This window comes from Ambystoma mexicanum, chromosome 3p (assembly GCF_040938575.1).
Source record: "Ambystoma mexicanum isolate Mex_15411 chromosome 3p, UKY_AmexF1_1, whole genome shotgun sequence".
Lineage (NCBI taxonomy): Eukaryota > Metazoa > Chordata > Amphibia > Caudata > Ambystomatidae > Ambystoma > Ambystoma mexicanum.
Genome location: NC_090925.1, coordinates 803837759 through 803859776, shown reverse-complemented (window position 1 = coordinate 803859776; position 22018 = coordinate 803837759). Strand labels below are relative to the sequence as shown.

Sequence of the window (22018 nt, the reverse complement as noted above, 5' to 3'; positions counted from 1 at the left end):
AGCTTATCTAGTTTAGGTGGCTCTATGGTGGATGAGAAGCAGATGAGGTGGTGGTCAGTCCACGTTTGTGGTAAGATGTTAGAGATGGTAGTGTCGCTATTTCGGTTAGCTATCCAATCTAATGTCCATCCTTTTATATGTGTAGGGGCTAAGACTTTTTGGGTGAGGCCGTGATCTACTAGGATTGATTGGGTGGAAAGGGCCTGTTTGTCCATATCGTCATTGAATCCCACGTTAAAGTCGCCTAGTAGCAGGAGCTGCGTGGTGTCTTTAATGAAATTCGTGAGGAGGCTAGATAGGTCTTCCTCAAAGTTACCTAATGGGCCTGGTGGTCTATACACCAGAAGGACAGTTAGTGTACTGTTGTTAGAAGTAGGTATTTTAGCAGAAAGAAGTTCACAGGATGTGATAGCTGGGTGTGGGGTGAGCCTTACAGCTAATTTCGTTTTGGCAATGATGGCTAGGCCACCTCCCCTAGAGTTAGGCCGATCGACTCTTAGTATGTTGTAGTTGTCTGGTATGGCAATCATGAGTGCGGGGTCAGCAGCATCATGGAGCCAGGTCTCAGTGATAGCTAGGATATCTAAGTTGTCCATGGCCAGTATGTCGGCAATTTCCGTATTGTGTGCTATGAGGGACCTCGCATTGATGAGGGCTCCTGATAAGGTCGGAGTAGAGATTATTTTTTGGGTAGGTCTGAGATTAGGAAGATTAGGTCTCTTCTGGTTGTGAATGAGGTCAGTGTGTATTTTAAGGCGTCTTTCTGCAGCTAGGGCAGAAGGGTTGAAGTCAAAGGCAGTTGGAGTTAGTGACGAATCAAAGGGTCTAGTTCTTTTGTTTTTGAGGTCGTACAGACGCGGTAGTCTCGCTCCAAGTCGCATATTTCTCTCTTGAAGGTTACAGGGTGTGTCGTTGGTGTGGGCCATTGTTATGATACTAGTGAGAGTGGTCCAGAGTAGGGGACAGAGTATGTATATAAGGCAAAACTTAGTAATGCACATGTTGGGAGGCGGGTAGCAATGGCACGTAAGTGCTGCAATCCCGTCAATGACTAAAAATGCAAAGAACAGAGGCGGCACCTAAATGCAACTATCCCAGCAATGATTAAGAATGCAATGAACAAAGGCGGCACCTAGGTGCAATAATCCCAGTAGTGGCTAAAAATTCAATGAACAAAGACGGCACCTAAATGCAACTATCCCAGCAATGACTAAAAATGCAATGAGCAAAGGCAGCACCGAAATGCTACCATCCCAGCAATGACTAAAGATGCATTGAGCAAAGGCGGCACCTAAATGCAACTATCTCAGCAATTACTAAAAATGCATTGAACATAGGTGGCACCTAAATGCAACTATCCCAGCAATGACTAAAAACGCAATGAGCAAAGGCGGCACCTAAATGCTACTATCCCAGCAATGACTAAAAATGCATAATATAACACCTTGAAGCCGGGTATGTGCCTATATAGGCAAGAAGGTACGTTTATGGTGCAAGTAGGCGCCTGGAGTATCATGTTAGATTAATTGGTGCAGCCCAGTAATCCATTGGTGCTCGACACAGAGGCATACAGTTTGTTGTGGCTGGATAACAGTACATGCCTAGTTTGGTAAGAGTGTTGCAGTCGTGTTCAGTTACACTTGGTGGTATGCTGTACCAGCTGTGTCTAAATCAAGTGGTTAATCACCATAGCTGTCGTTAGAGCATATTGTTGAGCAAGTCAAGGTAGGCGTTCTGGATAATTGGTAACAGTAGGCAAGGCAATTTCGATGCGGCTGCTCAATCATGTAAAGGTATGCCTTATCAGTGTTAATTAAAGGGCAATAAGAGAAGGAGCAAGGAGAAAGTACAAAAGATTGAGGGTCGTTACCTAAATCTAGTGATTAAGTGGAGGGAGGGGGGTCAAAGTACTCACATGGATCCTGGGTCGGAGGAGGCAGAGGCAGAAATTTGGGCCTGACGGCACGTACGGCCGCGGACAGGCACAGACAGGCCCTTTTGCTGGGCCCTTCTGCGGCGAACTTCCGCTGCGGCTTCCGCCTGACGGTGGAGGTGAGGGCTGAAAAAGGAGTCGAGCAGCCAATCAGTGCGTCGGCTGGGTGGATGGCCTCAGCAGTGCCTGAGGCTTGTAAATAGCATGGCAGCCATTGACCACGTTGCTGGTAATGGCGATTTACTGCAGTTGGACGTTGGAAGGGAATCGGACATCAGATTACATACGGCAAGGCATGCTGCAAATAGCCAGATGCATTGCGGCTGTGAATTCAGCAATATAATGAGGTTAGGGGCTGGTGGGTTCCAAACGACGCTTCTCATCGGCGCAGGTGGGACAATTCCCCTGGATGCAGGAATGGTGAGCTGGGGGGAGAGGGGCTCCTGGCCGCTCCTCCTAGTGCTGCAGCTGTAGAGTGGACGACGGGTAGGGCACAGACAGGCCCTTTTGCTGGGCCCTTCTGCGGCGAACTTCCGCTGCGGCTTCTGGAGCGGAAGCCGCAGCGGAAGGCACCCGTCTGGAGTAATTTGTAAGTGTCCTTGCTTTGTGTGCTCATTGAGCTCTTTCAGTCACCCTCACCCCTCTTGAGACTTAGTCTTGACCACCTGCCATAGCTACCCTGATTGGTCTGGCTTGTCTAGAGGTTACCCTGTTCCAAGAAACTAGGTTGGCCTTCTGAACCTCTGCCCCTCCTGGTCAGAGTTCAGAAATCCTTAACACTCAATTTAGCACTTCATCCTCTACGGAGAGCAGTAGTAATACACACAGACATACCTCTGGCACGTATATGGCATATAACAGGCCAAGCGGGGGTTACTAGATCCAGGGATCCAGAGAAGTTGAACTCCCTACAGAAATGGGCAAAGGCTAACTAGTCAGTACCGGAAGAAGTCCATATTGACTGGGGAGGGGATGGGAGGTAGTGACAACACAAAAGATCAGTTAGCAGGGGTTGAAATTAAGATTTCATGAGCAGAAGCTAAAACTAGCTCCTGGGTATCGGCCGTCACCTAGTAGGCAGGAGCTACCCCTAAAGAACCAGGGGCTAGTATTCTGCCCTCTGCAACTCATCCAGAACAGGACTGCGAGACATGTCCTTGGCCTCAAGCCCAGGGATCGTATCTCTCCAGGACTGAAATCTCTGCTCTGGCTCCCAGTGGCAGCGAGGATTAAGTTCAAAACCCTCAGCATTGTCCACAAGGCCTTCTGGGGCCTGGGGCCTCAATACCTGCAACTTTCTGTTCCCAAATATCTTCCTTCTCGAGCTCTTTGCTCATCCACCTCCAACTCCTTCAGGGTCTGCCTCTCCTCCAAGCAACAAGTTGTTGGTAGATCTCTTTCTTCGGCTGGGGCCTCCCTCTGGAACAGCCTCCCTGCCTCCCTGAAACTTGAGGAGAATCATCTCTGGTTCCAGAAACACCTCAAAACCTTCCTATTTGCTTCTGCTTTTTATCCTCCTCTCACCTGTTGACTTCCTGGCTGAAATTGAAACTGGACTGGTTACCTGGCCACCCTCTGATCTCGGGCCCAGGTCCCCTCCCCCTCTAGTCACACACCTGCATTGCCTTCCTGGCAACCCCCTCTCTTGGTGACTGTTTTCTGCATCCATACAGTCCCACTACCAGCACTTACACTGATGTCTGCACTTACCCTTACCCTTGCACTTGCCACCTGCTGGCCGTACTTCTATTTATTGTTATTTATTCTTTTATCCCATGTACTGCACTGTCCCCTCCCTCACACCCCCTGCACTTTCCCCTTTCCCATGCACTTGAGCGACCTGAACGATACCTGGCTTAGTAGGATCGTTGTCTATCCTCCCCATGTTCTCCCCCCGTTGCCTGGTCACGCCTTGAATCACTTGTTTATATACGCGTTTTAAATGCCATATCATAGTGCGAGGCAAATGAAAGGTTTACGTGAGATGACAACTTTAACTTTTTGTCCATTATATACAATTAATGATGCTTTAAATGTCTTATAGATGTCCAATTGTTATTTTTACACATTCACAGATACAACCATTCCTATGTAGCATTAACTTTCTGTATGGGACCAGTTTGCCCCAGGAGCCAAAAGTAGCTCCAGGTAGCTGTTGGCGTCAAGCTAACCAGGCTCTCCTGGACTAGTAGCGGAAGCTAATTAGCTCTTAGCACCTAGCAATATCGAACCCCGAGTTAGGCAAAGTGTTTCCATTAGCCATGTGGAGATTGAGGTATTAGCCTATTTGACCTAAACATTTGACCTTTTGACCAAATTGACCTTTTCCGAGTGGTCCAAATTGACCTTTTCTGCTTCCGGTCCAAATTGGCCTTTTTGTTTCAGGTCAAATAGGTTAATACCTACTTACCTGAACATGAGGTGCGGGGGTGTCCCCCGTTCCTCATGTTGATGCAAGTAGGTCAAAAGAGGGTTGCAGGGGTGTACCCCGCATCCTTAACAATGGAGGTCAATTTGGTCAAAAAGTCAAATGTTTTCAAATTGCTGAGTTCAATTTGCAAAAAGGTAAAATTTACCCAAACCGAGATTGAGCCAGGACGTGTTCCATAAATTCTAAGAAATCATTTTGCGGAATAACCATGGGCTTATTTACATCCTCTCCCAAATGCAGAAGTCCTGAGGTTTTTATGTAGGGCCCATCACGGTTGGCTTCAGTGATAGATGCAATCACCATATAGTGGCCAGAGGGACTGTTATATGCACCACCCACCTTTAATTTCAAGAGATGTAGTCAAGACCAGATCCTTAACAAGCGCATTGTCCTGGTACCCTTCTGGCCAAGAGTGTCATGGTTTACGCTGGTGATGGAACTGCAAGAACCCCAGTACTTGACCATCCTTGTCTCGGCAGGACGGGAGGATAGCTCAGCAGCAGTGCTCGCCTTGGAAGCAAGACGACACGGAGCACCACATGTTTGATCCCCGGGTCTGCGCTTAGAAACCTCTGGGTATTAAGCACGTTATAAATAACCTATCATATCATCAATAACCCGCGTGTCCTTTTACTTTGAACACAAGCAAACTGTCCAAGATCAGGCATCACAGATCAGCCCCTGGAGTTCCTCACCTCTTTTCTCCTGGACTGACACTCCCATATCAAATTTGGGTCCTTTCTCTCTGCCACCCCCATCTCCACATGTGGTGTACCCCAGAGCTTTAACCTCTTACCCTAGCTCTTCAATCTCTACACGGCCCCTTTGGCCCACGTAATCCCTACCTTCTCCTCTAACTTTCAGTGTTATGCGGATGACACGCAGCTTTCTTTCAGGATTCCCACAGCCTCCTCTCCTCTTTCGCACATTCCAGACTGTCTATTCGCGATTCAGGGTTGGTACGCCTCCAACTATCTCTGCCTTAATGCCAGTAAGATGGAGATCCTTCTCATTGGGACCCCTGCTCTCACTTTCCCTCTCTCACTCTGACCGCCCTCCATGGACCCGGATCCTTTGCCTTCCTGCAAGGCAGAAAACCTTGGTGTCATCTTCGACTCCACTCTCTCCTCACATCACTGACCTTCCCAAGAAGGTCCATTGCCAGCTGCATCTCCGAAGAGGTACTCTTCCTTTTCTCACTTTCCTCCAGAAGCTCATTGTCTTCAGAGCCCTGGTTCTCTCTAGGTTGGATTATTGTAAGAGCCTCTTTCTCAACCTACCTTCCTCTACAACTAATCCAGAACAGGAGACATATCCTTGGCCTCAAGCCCATGGACCGTATCTTTACGGCCCCGAAATCTCCCCACTGGCTGCAAGGATTAGATTCAAGATCTGCTTCGTCCACAAGGCTTTCTGGGGCCAGGGTCAGTAATAAATCCAATACTCTCTTCCTAAATACCTTCCTTCTCAAGCCCTTCGCTCCGCATCCTCCAGCTTTCTGAGTGTCAGACGCTTTTCCAGGCAAAAAGTAAGGGGTAGATCACTTTCCTCTGCAGGTGCCTCCCTGTGGAACGGCCTCCCCGACCCTCTCAAACTTGAGCCGGACAACCTGATGTTCCGGAAGCAGTTCAAGACCTTCCTTTTCTCCTCTCCGTTCTCTCCCTCGCTCCACTGCTAACTTACCTGTCTGCTGTGCCAACTGGTTGCTCGGTTACCCTCAGAGTCTCACTGGGTACCAGTTTCCTCTTTGACCAGTCTCCCCCGCAATGCCTCCGGGCCTGTTGCGCACTAGGGGCTGTAAATGTAACCTCTACAGTCCCCCGCCTCCTTGGACTTATCCAGAGCCGCGCTGCCCTTACTCAGAGCAGTGCTGCCTTGATTGCACTTTCCCCTTCCCTCCCACTTCCCCCATTCTCTTCCCCTGCACTTTGCATTACTGAACTTGCACGATCTGAATGACACATGACCTAGTAAGATCGTTTGTCTTGTCCTCCCTCCGTACCCTCCCTTGTCTTGTCGCGCCTAGAAACACATGTGTACAAGCGCGTTATAAATTACTTGTATTCCACGTTAAATGGGTGCAGGGCGTGGCAGCTAAATGGTAGGACTGCAAATGCATGGTTTGACACCATTAATGGGAGAGGAGACCAGAACGAGAGGCAGGCAGGAACCCTTAATGATGTATGTCAGGCATTGGGGGGGATTTCACAAGATGAAGTGAAAAGCAGAGGTTGCAGACACTACAATGTTCAAACCTGCCAACCATGCAAGAACAGCTTTGAGATGGGGTCAGCTGTTTTGTCCTTAAGGTCCCAGTGGGAGGTCATTCCAGCAGTTAAGAGCCATAGTGTGGATTTTGAAAATGAAAATAACTGGTGAATACATTGCTGAACGATTTAGTAAATTCTAGTAGGTAACATGGCTGCACACGCAATTACCATTGCTAATGAAGACCATGCAGGAAGCTCCCTTTTGAACTAATAAGCACAATACAGCTAAAATAAGTAACACTAATGGGTGTGTTCTTGGTAGAGATCACATCAGCAAGACGTTTTCAGCATTGATATGTAAAGCCCCATATTTAGCAGTGTGGTCAGATGCATTATTCTTGAAATGTGACCCATCCTTTAAGTCGAAAGTTGGATCTAAATTTTACTTGTCAAAGGAAGTAGTGATTACACCATTTTTCCAGCCTCCAGTATCACAAGAGGTGGCATGATGGCATACTGCGGATGCAGATGCTCAGTTCTAACACACTGGGACTAAACCGCTCCCACCCAGGGATAGTTTATAGCTTTTGGTGGAGCCCGACCAGGCAGAAAGACCACAGGGTCCTCATTTAAGTCTTTAGATAGGAGATGCAATGAAACTGGCATAGGAGGCCTGTGTTCATTGGCTGGCCTTGATCCAGGAAAGATCTATGAGAGGAATGTTGACCTCTTGGACAGGGCCCAAGAGGGTAGCAATGCAGGACATTTGTAGAGCAGCAACCATGACAGACCCGAAGAAGTTTACAAGGCATTACTGCCTGAATCTACACACTGAAGGGGCAGGTTCTTTTGGCACCACTGTGTTACATTCCGGAATACAATAGATTGAGTACTTAAGCTTTACCTGAATAGACTGGTGATGGGCTGTGCGCACAGCATACTTTTAGGTCAGAGTCTGATTTCTAAACCCATTCAAATGGGGTTCTGGTATACCACAAACAGATTCTGGGACAAGGAAGAGAGATTTGGTTGTATTGCTCAGATTATAGCTCTACCTCGTCACAGAACTTACAACCCTCCCCTCCAAACCGTGATGGGATAGAACAAATAAGATCTTGGCTACATAAGAAAACCAATGCATGCTATTATATTTACTCGGATGAGAAGAGCAATAATAAAACAAGCATTGACGATGACAACAGTTTTGGCTTTTGTGTAGGGATGGGAAAGGCATTTGCCAAGCATTGTCATAGTGGTATTTACTGGCCATCGATGGTAACAGCTGAGCACCTCATTGCAGTGCCTGGCAAACGCATAATACCTCTACACAAGTCAAAACTGTTGGCTTTGCCAATGCTTGTTTTAGCCGAACTTCAGTGGAGGACATGCATAGTGCTTAAAAAGCGAGTGGCTGAAGGCAGACCTGATTAAGACATTTTTATTACACCAGTTATGCATTTACAGCTTCAATTAAGTCATTAACTATCAGAGGACTGCTTTGAAAAAACGCTAGCAGGCACTTCGAGCACAAGGTTTGATGGTTAACATGGGCACTGGTGGTTATAACACCAAATCACACCTACAAGTTTTGTGTCCCTCCTCATATTCCAGTTCTCCCTAGCTGTTCTCTAATGCCAGGGGTCAAAATTTCAAGCTGCAAGCTACTCACCAGCCATAAATATCCCCCGTCCCCTCCATTATACACATACACAGAGCTCACCATTTCTTATCAAGTCAATTATCTCTAGCCAATGGCTAGTGTTAAGTTCCAATGTTGAGCCCTGCTAATGCAATAGTTTGGGCTTATAGTTGGCGCCAAAACTAAAAAGAAATAAAGGAGTTCCTTGCAGTAGGAATCTCATATGTACTGTGGCACGCAAGAGCAAGACTAAGAGTAATGACGATCAGTAAACAGATCAAAACCTTAATACAGCATGCAATTACTGCTTCCATCCCATTTGAAGGCACTGCCAATTTCAAACGCAAATGGAGCAGAGGCACAGAAAGACGATGTGATTACAATTGAGTAAAGTGGGAAAAACTGCGACACTAGTTGTCCATTCCGACCACCAGGCGGCATAAACATTGAGAACTAAAGAAAACCATTATCCATCCTGCATAAGCAGCATAAAAAGCCAGGACTCCCACCCCCTTTTCAGCCCTGACATCCTCAACACCTGCACCCACACTAATCTCATAACACTCCCAAATCATATGCTTCCCCAAATGCATAGAATCTCCTCCTCCTTGGAGACCTCAACATCCAACTGGATGCTTCCTGTCCCTCCTCTGGACTTGTTCGTGACTTCTGCGATTCTCTCTCTCTCTCTTTCTATTCTTCCCTCTGGCCCGACTCACTCTGTAGGGGACACTTTGGATGTTCTCATTCTCCTCAGACCTCTCCCTCTCTAACCCTCTCACCATTTCTCTCTCTTCTGGAGCGATCACTTTCTCCTCTCCTCCCATCTCTCACTCTCCACCTCCCAGGCCATGCAAGCTCCAGCACTGCCACCTACCTTCGCAGTCATCCGGCCCATGAAGCGTGTGTCAGTTGAGGCTTTCGATACCACTTTCTCTCCCCCTCCTCCTCCTCTGGCTGAATCACATCCCGCCACAGCCCTTTCCAATCTCTACTCTGCTATCTCTGAGGCTATGTTCTTGCCCCTGTCATGAGGATCTGCTTGAAACCCAAAGCCAAGTGCAACTCTTGGTACGACGCTGATGTCATCACATTTAAAACTTAAATGCAACAGTAGGGTGGCTGAGAGGAAATGGCGGGCTTCTTGTGCATCCTCTGACAAACTGACCTGCCGCCTGCGCCAAAGGCAATACTGGCTCTCAGTCTGCACTAAGAAGAGAGCCCACATCCAAGCCTGCGTCTCTGCGGCATCTAACAACTCGGCCGAACTCTTGAAAATCTCCAAGGAGCTGACCAATCCTGCTGCATTCTCTACCTCTCCTATCCCTCCCAGGCCCTCTGCATGGCTCTGGCTTCACATTTCATCTCTAAACCCCAGGACATCCTGTCCACCCTCTCGTCCTCCCCTCTTCCAGCTTCTCTCTGCATTTCCTCCAGACCACCTGCAGCCCCCTCTCCTCCCTCTTTCTCTTCCTTTCCTCGGTTCTCCCCTGTCAAGATTTCTAGACAAGTCCAATCTAGGAAAGTCACGTCAAAACAGGTTCTTCCATGTTCGTCCAAAACCCTCAAGGATCATATTGACATCCTCGCTCCTGCCTGGCTGACTTCTGCAACCACTCCTTCACCACTGGAGCCTTCACCTCCCCTATGAAGCATTCTCTTGTGTACCCCCTTCTCAAGAAACCCACAGCAGACCCCTCCTGCCCGGTGAACTATCGCCCGATCTCTATCACACCTTTCCTGGGCAAACTTCTGGAAAAGCTGGCCATCTCCCAGCTTAATCTTCACTCTGATTCTGCATGACCATCAGTCTGACTTCAGACCTACCAGAAGCTCGGAAACAGCTCTCCTGGATATCCGTGAAGACCTGGTCTCCAACTTTGATTCAAATCTCCCCTCTGTCCTCATCCTACTCGATCTCTCTTCTGCCTTTGACAAAGTCAACCATGCCATCCTGCTCAACCGCCTCTGTGATAACCTGGGTATCACTGAGCAGACCCTGGTCTGGCTGGCTGACCTTCCTCTCCAACCAACCCTCCGAGGTCCAACTTGGGTCCTTGCTTTCTTCTATCCCACTCTCCACTTGTGGTGTTCCCTAGGGGGTCTAACCACGATCCCTAGCTTTTCAACCAATACTTGGCAGCCCTCGCCCACTGCATTGCTGCTCTCTGCTCCAACTTTCAGTGCTATAAGGATGACACTCAGCTCGTTTTCAGGCTCCCCTCTGCCACCTCCTCTCTCATCTCTGACTGTCTGTCTGCAAACCAGGAGCGGTGTGCTGCCAACGACCTCTGCCTTAATGCCAGTAAAACGGAGATCCTCCTCATCGGCACTCCTGCACCTTCCTTTCCTGTCATTCTTTGGCCGGCATCACTTGGCCCTCTCCCTGCTCCGACCTGTGAGGCTAAGAACCTCAGGGTCATCTTTGACTCGATGCTTTCCATTTCTCCACATATCTATAATATCTCTAAGAAGTCTAACTACCAACTGCACCTCCTCAGAGGTATTCTTCCTTTCCTCTCCTTCCCCCAGAAGCTCACGGTCTCTAGAGCTCTGGTTCTCTCTAGGCTAGACTACTGCAATAGCCTCTTTCTAAATCTGCCTGCTACTACCCTCCACAACTCATCCTGAACAGGACTGCGAGACTTGTCCTTGGCCTCAAGCCCAGGGAGCGTAGCTCTCCAGCCCTGAAATCTCTTCATTGGCTCCCAGTAGCTGCAAGGATCAAGTTCAAGACCCTTTGCATTGTCCACAAGGCCTTCTGGGGCCTGTGTCCGCAATATCTTCCACTCTCCTTTCGGAAATACCTTCCCACTCGAGCTCTTCGCTCCTCCACCTCCCTCTGGGTCAGTCGCTTCTCCAAGCAACGGGTTGGTGGTGGATCTCTCTCCTCGACTAGGGGCCTCCCTCTGGAACAGCCTCTCTGCCTCTCTAAATCTTGAGGAGAACCAAATTTGGTTCCGGAAGCACCTCAAGACCTTCCTCTTTGCTTATGCCTTCTCTCCCCTGCTGATCTCCATCTGTTTCTGCACTGGGCATCTGGCTACCCTCTGATTCGGGCCCAAATCCCTGACCACCCAGGTGCACACCCACACTGCCTCCTGGCATCCCTTGCACTTGGGTCTGTATCTGCAACCCTACAGTCCCCTTACCTGCACTTATTTATAACTGTTGTCTGTGCTTAATACATGCACTTGCCACCTGCTGGCCACACTACCTGTTGTTTTTGATCACGTGTTCCAGCACTTTCCACTCCTCCCCTATCCCTTCCACTTTCCCCCTTCCCTCTCCCCTGCACTTGCGTGTTTTCAATGTCACTGGGACTAGTAAGATCATTGTTTCTGTCCTCCCTTCTGCCCCTCTCTTGCCTCATCGCATGTTAGCATGTGCCACACTTAGACATCATCCTTAACTTTAGCTTCCGTCACATCTAGACAGGATTGTGAATGTTAGCATGTGCCACACTTGGATGCCATCCTTAATTCTAGCTTGTGGACAGCAATGTCAACTAACCAATGCACTAACAACTTCAGCCCTCTGCATACACCTCTCAAACTCTAACCAAACACAACCACAAGCCTAAATATAGCAATCCGCACAAACTTCACTACATTGCAACAACAAAACCAACCACACATAGACTTGCACAACAGCACGCGACGACTACCGGCCGTAAAACACCCCAAGCCCAGCCAACGGACCCACCGGGGCGAGGCTGCCAACAGCACATCACTGCTCTCTTGCACTTTTCCATCTTATTCCCACTAACTGACCCCCCCACCCCTTTTTCGCCCTTTTTCAGAGCCGCCAGAGCACCAGGGGACCACTCCGATGGTGATAGTGCGTGGTACAAATATCCTTTAACATAACATCGCGCCCTGAAACACTTGTGTTTGGGCACGATAAAAATAAAATAGATCATGACTACACCACCTACCGTTTTACACAAGAAAAGGCTGTAGCACATGCAAACGTCAAAAGCTCTCAACACAAACACAAAACTAGCTTTTTGCATTGAAGTTACCCGTCCGCCCATTTTTTTGAGCGTGTGGACACGCTTCGGAATACAAAAAAATGATATTTTTAAAAATAGTCTACCCATTTGAACTGGGCAGTCACAGTCCCACCGTGAGGATTCGATCCAGGTCTCATGGCTGTAAAGCAAGAAACTTAGCCACAAGACCACACTAATTGCATATCGCAAAGCAGTGAAATGTCTTGAATGTTGTGCATACGTTTCCGGGCTAGTTTTATAATTAGTCAGAAACAGGAAAATATGTTACAATGACAAACGTGCATTTGTCCTATTTACTTTATTCAACTGAGAGGAAGGAACACGTTGGATGTAATCTGCATATTTAATTTTAATGTAAGGAAATGTTCATTTCCTATGACGTGATTTACCAATGGGTGCGTCAGAGCACTCATGACACGTTTTTTTAAGGATTCGATCACTGGATATACCCAAGCACAAGCCTTCAACAAAGTAGTGGTCGTGACTCGTGACGCGAAAACCGCGAGCTTCAATGGTGAAATGTAAAGGCGGTGAGGTGAGGAAGATTAGGGTCTACAGATTATATAGTATGGGGTTTATGAATGAAAACCAAGATGCCCAAGAGTGGGCAAATTGCATAGCCTGGCTCTTCTATAGGGGTACGGTACCTCAACCTAGAGGGGGCGGGGGGTGCAAGGGAGGCGATTGGTAGCGAGGTAACTCGGATAAGCGCTGCGTATACCGGGTATGGACCCTGCCGAGGTGAGGGGCAGAGCGGAAGCCTCGTTTACAGAGGGTATGTGTGTGCCGCTGAGGTAAACCGTCACGGGAAGTGTAGTTTTGGCGTGTACGTGAGACTCCCTTCGGTTAGGTTACATGGCGGGCCTCACCTGACGTTTCTCACACAACACTGACGAGTAAACGCCGTAATCACACAGCGTGTGTCAGGCGGTTCCGAATATCTGGACGCACAGGCCCAAAGTCTGGCACCGCCTCCAAAACGACACCGAGAGACAAACAGCGCCGGTGTTATGTAATATTTTGAATCCCGTACCTTTCCGGCGTCCCATGCCTTCTGGGCCATCGCTGATTGGCTGTATTTGCCCCAGCACGCCCCCTCCCCCGAGCAGAAGAGTTCCTATCTCCAACTGATGTGATAAACGATAATTAACGGCTTCCTGGCAACCCGTTTTTAAATAGCAAGTTATAGTTTCAACGACCACCTCTGGTGGTAATGGCAGGCTCATATTTTAATAAAAAAGAGTTTATGAAATGCTTCATATAAGGCTCGTATTCGCTTTTTTCTCCAAAAACTGTCGGCCTCACTGTAAATTAGCACCAACCACTTTCCAAAACGGAATCTATGTGCCCAGCACATTTTCAAAGAAAACTTTCAATGAATGTGCACAATTGTATTGCACAGCAAACCAAATGACCCCCTTATGTAGCACACTGGTTAAGCTGACCAAGTTATTTACCATGCTTGCCAACATTCTGTGACCAAAAAGTTGCGGGGCAAGGGCTTTGGCTAAGGGCTGATACGGCTGATTGTGCTGCTCGTATGCAGAAGCTGTCCCTTTGTTCCAGCGTTTCTGCATTGGTGAAATATTTGGACATTGGACTCGCATGCTCCCTGTGGTCCCTCCTTCCTCTCCCAGAAGCCCATATCTTCTACTGCACACGCGCATTCGCGCAAGGGCTTTGGCTAAGGGCTGATACGGCTGATTGTGCTGCTCGTATGCTGAAGCTGTCCACATTTTGTTCCAGCGTTTCTGCATTGGTGAAATATTTGGACATTGCACTCACAAGCTCCCCGTGGTCCCTCCTTCCTCTCCCAGAAGCCAATATCTTCTACTGCACACGCGCATTCGGGCAAGGGGTTTCGCTAAGGGCTGATACGGCTGATGCTCCTATGCTGAAGCTGTCCTCATTTTGTTCCAACGTTTCTGCTTTGGTGAAATTATTAGACATTGCACTCACGGTAAAGCTGCAGCCCGAGTGCTGTGAAAGAGACGTTTTAAAACAGTCTGTTTCAACTGTGTTTATTTTACTTTTCTAGTGCTCCCGTGGCCCCTCCTTCCTTTCCCAGAAGCACATATCTTCTACTGCACATGCGCGTTCGCGCGCACGCATTTGGGCAAGGGCTTTGGCTAAGGACTGATGATGCGGATGATGGAGCTGGAGGGCGAAGACGGGAAGCCCTCTGTGATAGCGTTTAATTAATTTACGCTGATTTCATCTGTGATTATTTGTCAATAACAAATTGTGTACTAACATTTTGATATATTACAAAATATGACAAAAATATACACTCTCATGACTGATATGACTTCCACGTGATTTTTCTCGGAGAGTCCTATCACTCACACCACCCCAAAACGTGGAAATCATGCTTCGACCATAACACGCCAAGGTAAAGTTTCTGTGCGCGGCAGGTCAATTTCACTTGCAACAGACATTCGAACATTTTGTAGTGACCATTTTACTGAAAGCATGTTAACCAGCAATGCGGTCTCACAATTACCCGACCGTGCAGTATCTCTTCCGGTGCCGGGCGATCAGATTAATCAAGCCCAGACCCAACCCATTGATCTATGTTCGTCGTCAGACTCTTATGGCGGCGTTCACAGAAACAAATCTTTTGGGAGACTTTGCTCTCTCCCCTGATCGCTCAAGCAGTGATTACGGCTCAAGGTCACACCATTCAAGTGCTTTCACAACCCCCCCCCCCCCCCACCAATTGAAAAACAAACACTTTCCAATCCCCTTCGCATGAATGCCTTACTATTCCACCCATAACGCCTGAAAATTGTGTTATGTTACCACAGGACCAACAACAAAGTGCTCCACGTGAGTGTGATCATTTATCGCAAGCTCCTGTTAGGTTTTCAGATTCTCCTCATAACTCCTCAGTTTCATCTGTCTCGTTTACCCAATCCATACCGAGACAAATGAAACACCTGTCTCCATACTGTCAGGAGACATCCATGCCAGCCGCCGCTGTATTTGCAGAAACCACACTTCAGGCCATGAGCCACAGCATTATTTTCTCTAGCTAAACTGTACGAAACACTGGATTCACGCCTGATCGATCAACATTTTTTACTGCGAGAATTACTAGAATCCAAGGTCCCGAATGTGTTACTAGCCCCTACTGTGCCCTCTAATGTTAACTTGAATCATGTTCTTACCGGTGCTCAACTTCTGGTTCCTAAAACTGAGGATGTTTGAGTCAACTTGATTTCTCCCGATCCGTGCGCCTCAATGCAAGTAAATGTCTAAAACAAACAAAATGGTTGTGCTATACAACATGAAGGAGATTTGGATAAAATAACATCTGATGTTAACTCGATTGTGGAGCCTCCAGGACTTGCGCGGAATACAATTGGTTGCGAAAAGGTAAATAATCCAACTTTTAATATTTTCGCTGTGAAAAACAAAAATTAAAACAAAACAATTACCCCAAAGCCAAATTCCATCAAAAAGTCAAAGAATTAAAAAATATCCAAAATTCAAAAAAATAAAAATTCTCAGCAATTTGTCAAAATGCTAACATTACCAGACAAAGGAACTAAAGAAAATAGTGCAGCTATTGTAAGAAAATATGTAGCTTTGTCTAAAATAAAAGCAACATCTCAGATAAACAAGGTCAGTGATAAAATCAATTCTACTTCTGTTCACGACCTATATTACGCTCCATTGGATGATTTAGTTTATGAAATCAATTAAGTCAGTGCTGCTACCTCTGACCCAAAAACGACTTCATCATTGCAATTAAACAAAAGCAAAATCACAGATATCACTTCCACAGACTCTAGAAAAGATTCTCCTCTGGCCACGTTAGAGATGAGTAGTGAAGAAATTCAGAAATCAATGGGCCTATTCATGTCTAGGCCTGCTACTCTTTTTCAAACAAAAAGTAGAACGACTGACTGACAACCTGTATATACATCCATTGCAAAACAAGATAATATACACCTTGACAGCTCAACCTAGAGTTGACCTTCTAAGTACAACCAGATTACAAACTAATCCAAATAAGACTGAACTGCCGAATAGCAAAAACACTGAAACAAACATTAAACCAAAGGGAAGACATAACAATTGTGACAGCACTACACATTTCAGTCTTATTTTACAGTGTCGAGTTGGCGATTTTGATGTGTATCACCTGAATAGGTCATCTGTCCTGAACATATTGAACAACATCCCCTCTCTCCAAGATGTCGTAACTACTGATCTAGCGCAGATCGAATTTATTGATGATTGGGATAGATCAGTGGTTAAGATATGGATGTCATCAGGTTTAGTCCAAAACGCCATCTGGCAAGCAAGACATGATATATATAACTTGGGATTTATGTTGTTAAATCTTGCTGGGGTGGATCCAGTGGATAGTTAGAGACAATCTAAGCATCAAGGAGCTACTCAGAACAAATCCTGGATGAATGCCCCCATGACAATCTCGTATTCCACGGATGAATTTAATCACCCCCGCTCCGTGACTTTGCCATGCCCTCAGGCTTTGGAGGTCAGGCAATAACAATGCAAGTCCATCTCACATAACATCTTTAAATTGGCCTTGTGGAACATGCGAGGCCATAAACATCTGGTGTCGGAAGCAATTACCTGCTTAGCCCAATATGACATCATTTTACTGCAGGAAGTGTGGCCCAGGTTTCCCCCAGTTTGGGAAAACCATCAAGTATCCCTAATTCCTGCAGCAGCTCCACTGAGAGGTAGACCAATGGCGGGTCTCCTAATAGCCACCAAGACCTCCAGTGGCCTCACTCTAGAATCATGGGCCTCTCCAAATAGTCACATCCAACTAGTCAAGATCACCTGCTACAAAATATGTATCACTTGTCTAAACTTGTATTGGAATCATTCTACCATCAACGATTCTTGCTTTTTCAAGGATTTGGACACTTGTTTTGATCTGATTAACAAAGATCCCTCCATAACTCATACAATTGTAGCCAGTGATCTTAATCGATCTTAATATGAACTGTTTGAAAGGGAAAGAGGGTAAACTGAGGGAAACTGTTAATGACTGGAATCTTCTCATGAAAGAGAGAGGACTTGTTATGGTCAATGGTTCTGTACAAGATGACATCCCACCAAATAACACTTGGCACAGAGGCAACCTATCTTCCCTGATTGATTATGTGTATGCTGACATCAAGTTGTTTGCAGTAGTGAAATCCTTGAAGGTGATTGTTCAAGATCTAAGCGATCACAACATTCTCGAAATGACATGGGAATGGTCAAGTAATATTAAAAACAACAGTGCAGAATTCTACAATGTTGATCTAACGCTATCAGTTAGAAGCAACAGATTCAGATGGACTCCATCATCCTTAGATAATCTATTGACAGCTGTATCATATCCAAAAGATATTTTAAGATCCCATATCCATCACCAAGATGGAACATACGTAGCCATCCTCCAGATTTTTAAACAGCAAAAATATGGATCAACGAATAACAAAATACATTCACATACGTACGATGAAGAGATTAGAGTCCATAAGACCATGCTACAGATGGAAATTCGCCATCCTGCAAATCTGCCATTGTCGGAAAAACTGAAACAAACGTCCAGACTCAAGAATAGGTACAATAACTGTCTTAAACAGCACAAAGCTGCCATGATTTTGAAATATGCTCCTGTCATGCTGCATTCCATAGAATCAAAAGGTTCTGCTATAATCTGGGGTCTGACAAAGACAGCATGTGCCAGCTCACAATCAATTACCCAGATCAATGCAGTTTCTGAAAAAGTTTGGACTCAATACTAAACTTCTCTATATGCTGATGTACACTGGGTCAATTACCCTCCTCTTCCTGTTGTTGACATGAGATCTCAACTAATTATCAATCAAGTAGACATATTGGATAACATCAGAAAACGGAGTACGTCAAGAGCTCCTGCCCCGGATGGACTCTCTAACATAATGTTAAAACCCCTTCTGAAGCTTGGTTCGGTATTCTGAGAATTATATTCCAGCAAACCCTTCACTCCAAAATAATTCCCCATTCATGGCAGAAATCCATCATTGTACCCATATACAATAAGGGAGACAGAGTGGCACCTCAAAATTACAGACCAATAGCGCTCTTGGACGCACCCGGAAAGCTTATTTGCTCGTCTAATTCTAGACGACTTCAAGAAGTGGACCAATTCTTCTAATACTAATGATCTATTTCAGACGGGTTTCATGCCAGGGATAGGAACATCAATTAACCTTCATGTACTTCATGCTATTAAAGAGCATGAGATGCAAATGAAGCAACCCTTATTCTTGGCATTCATTGATTTTGAAACCGCATTTGATTCTGTGTCGAGGCATCTCTTGTTTAAAAGGTTAGTAGCAAGTTCTTGTGCCCTAAACACTTGCGACATTGGATATGTGAATTCCACACCAATACTTCCATCTGTCATGACCCACAGGACACGCCCCTTTGGGTCTTCCTGGTCCTTATCGCAACAGGCCTTGCATTCCCTGACACTTCCAACATGGCCGTCCAGCGTGACACGCCTTCTGCGGTCTATACGTTGGACGTAACGTATTCTACTAATAGACCGCACCCCCGCGGCTCCGCGCGTCTCAATGCTATTGCCAAGTAGCGATCAGACGTGTGCTCCGTAGTTCGCAGTATTGCTTTCCTGGTTCCTAGCTTTTCTACTTCCATTCCTTGCCCTTTCCCTTTTCCTCTTGCTTCCTGGACTCGTGCGCCATCAGCACGTCTTCTTCGTTTCCCAGATCCCCGGATTGCTGCATCCCGGAATCTTAAACGCACGCTGGAGTCGGAAGAGACTCGCTCAGCTTTATTCAAGTCCAGGTCTGTCCGCAAGAAGACACCGCCCAGGGAGTCCAGCAAGGATCGGTCTAAGGTGAGAAGGGGGGAACTCTGTGACAGTTTGAGACACCTACCGACAGCACTCGAAGTCGACATGGAAGCGGCCGTCCAGGACCTGATGCGAGGTATGCAAGAATTAACCACTGAGGTGCAGAATTTAAAGGCGGAAAAGGCTGCTCTCAAGCAATTAGTTCTATCCCGTGATTCAGCCGCAAAAGAAAGTGTGTTACTGGGTGGCATTGTTGACAAGTACTATGGGTCGGCAAAAACCCTTCGTGGATTCCTGGACTCATGTTTGGTTCACTTTACATTTAAGCCCTATTACTTTTCCACTCCCAGGGCTAAGGTGGGGTTCATAATCTCTCACCTTTCCGGAAATGCTTTAACCTGGGCTACACCCCTAGTTAACTCCGGCGACGCTCTCCTAGATGACTACGATGGTTTCATACGGGCCCTAAAGACCATGTTTGATCGCCCAGAGGAGGTCTTTAGTGCCCAGGAACGCCTCTTAGACTTTCAGCAGGGATCCCAGGATGAGATCGCGTATGTAACCCCCTTCAAGTAATTGGTCAAGGAAGCTGATTGGTCTCCGGAGGCAAGTTTTACCCTTTTCAGGAGAGGACTAAATGAGGAGATTAAAGATGAGTTAGCCAGAGTGGCCCGACCGAACTCATTCCAGGCTCTTATGGACCTTGCCATGCAAATAGACTTTCGCATCCAGGAAAGGAAGGCAGAGAAGAAAAAAATCTAGGGGAAACCCTACGAAGGTGTCCTTTGAGAGTACCTCCAAATCTGACACAAACCCTGGATCAGTCACCGAACCAGAACCCATGCAGATAAGAGCCTTCCGTGGACCCATATCCCCACAAGAAAGGATGAGAAGGATTAATACGGGGTTGTGCATGTATTGTGCCTCCAACAAACACTTGGTTAGAGAATGCCCTCCTGCCCCTCCTCGGCGTTCGGGAAACGCAAACTCCCGATCCTAGATGGAGCAGGGCTTCGGGAGAGAGATGTTTGCTCCACATCAATTCCATCCTTGAACTCTCCTGGACAAAACAATCTAGTGATACTACAGGCCTTCCTATCAACCTCCGGGAATAAGACCTATCCTGTTTTGGCCTTGGTAGACTGCGGGGCTATGGGAATATTCATTGATCAAGATTGGGTTTTTAGTCACCACATCCCATACGAAACACGAAGCATCATGCAGCCGGTGGAAGCGATCGATGGAAGACCCCTCACTTCGGGGCCCATAAGCCTGCAGACCAAAGAGATCCAGCTTTCAATTAACCACCACCAAGAGCGGATTCGATTCGACATTATTAAGTCAGCTCATTACCCCATGGTACTGGGCATGCCCTGGTTACAGAAACACAATCCGTATATCAATTGGACAGCAGGATCACTATTCCTCGGCTCAGGGTTTTGTATGTCTCACTGTCTAATCCTGGATACCTCCTTGACCCCTCCAAAGAACCACCAATAGACCATCAAGCACCTCTTATGGTTTCCAATATCGTGCAGGTCCCTAAGGCCTATCAGGGATTTGTTGATGTGTTCTCAACTGCCATAGTCCAGGCCTTACCCCCTCACAGGCCTGAAGACTGCGCCATAGACACGGATCCCTCAGCAGTGATTCCTTTTGGCAGGATGTTCAGCCTTTCCGAACCTGAGAAAAAGGCCCTCCGAGAATACTTGGATACCAACCTTGAGAATGGCACCATAAGACCTTCAAAATCTCCAGCCGGAGCTTCATTGTTCTTTGTTCCTAAGAAGGACACTAAGGAACTCAGACCCTGCCTCGATTATCATGGATTAAATCAATGCACCCTCAAGGACCGGTACCCCTTACCCTTAATCTCGGATATCCTGGAACCGGTCAGAGGCGCTGTGATTTTCACAAAACTGGACCTCCGGGGAGCCTGTCATTTGATTCGTATCCGGGAAGGAGACAAATGGAAAACAGCATTCAGAACACCCTTTGGTCACTTCGAATATCTGGTCATGCCCTTTGGATTAGCTAATGCCCCAGCAGTCTTTCAACGTTTTATGGACAGGGTGTTCTCTGACATGGTATTCCTCTTCGTCATTGTCTACCTGGACGACATTTTGATCTACTCCAAGGACCTTCTAAAGCATGAAGAGCACGTAAAGGCAGTACTACAATGACCCCGTGAACATAAACTCTTGGCCAAACCCGAGAAATGTCTGTTTCACGTTGCTTCTGTTCATTACCTAGGATTTATCCTTACTCCAGAGGGAATTGGCATGGGCCCTTCAAAGGTAAAGGCTATATTATCCTGGCCTGCTCCCACGTCCGTGAAACAAGTTCAATCCTTCCTGGGCTTGCCAATTTCTACCGGAAGTTTATACCCACCTTCTCTGAGATTGTTCAACCGATTGTTGCTCTTCTGAAGAAAGACAGCCCCTTTGTCTGGTCTATTCCGCAAGATAAGGCATTCCAACTCTTGAAGACAAGATTTACTCAAGCTCCCATTCTGGCCCAACCCGACATTGATCGACCATTCCTTGTGGAAACGGATGCCTCTAACTACGCCATTGGAGCGGTGTTGAAGCAAGAATTTGAGGATAAACTAGAACACCCCATTGCTTACCTTTCACGAACCCTGACTCCCAGTGAGACACACTACTCCGTCCTGGAAAAATAACTTTTAGCCATCCGCCAAGCCTTCACTGAGTGGCGACATCTACTCCTGGGAGCAAGATATCCAGTCCAGGTCCGAACGGACCACCGAAATCTTCAAATTCTACAGTCATTAGAGTGTCGGAACAGTCGTCAGGCTCGTTGGGCCTTCTTCTTTGCCCAGTACCAGTTCCACATCACTCATGTTCCTGGATCACAAAACTTGATTGCTGACGCCTTATCTCGACGGCCTGACTATGAAACTACCGAAGATAAGGCCTATCCTAAGATGTTTCCCCA

At 46.9% G+C, this 22018-nt stretch overlaps 2 protein-coding genes across 9 annotated transcripts in view; one reads left to right on the top strand and one right to left on the bottom strand.

The window, feature by feature from the left end:
- LOC138580906 (uncharacterized) overlaps positions 1–14211 on the bottom strand; it is a 191720-nt gene extending 177509 nt beyond the window's left edge. For 2 of the 6 annotated variants that reach the window (XM_069651826.1, XM_069651827.1), the window contains exon 1: positions 14014–14211. Coding sequence is in view for 1 of the 6 variants with exons in the window: in XM_069651829.1 (XP_069507930.1) it covers positions 13098–13291 (194 nt within the window). In the remaining 5 variants the exon portion in view is untranslated. Of the gene's footprint in view, positions 1–13097; positions 13395–14013 lie in introns of those variants that run through there. The other 4 variants (XM_069651824.1, XM_069651825.1, XR_011304373.1 and 1 more) reach the window with 3 other exon arrangements.
- Positions 1–22018, top strand: part of LOC138580907 (microfibril-associated glycoprotein 4-like) — a 427453-nt gene that overhangs the window by 151222 nt on the left and 254213 nt on the right. The window lies entirely within an intron of this gene.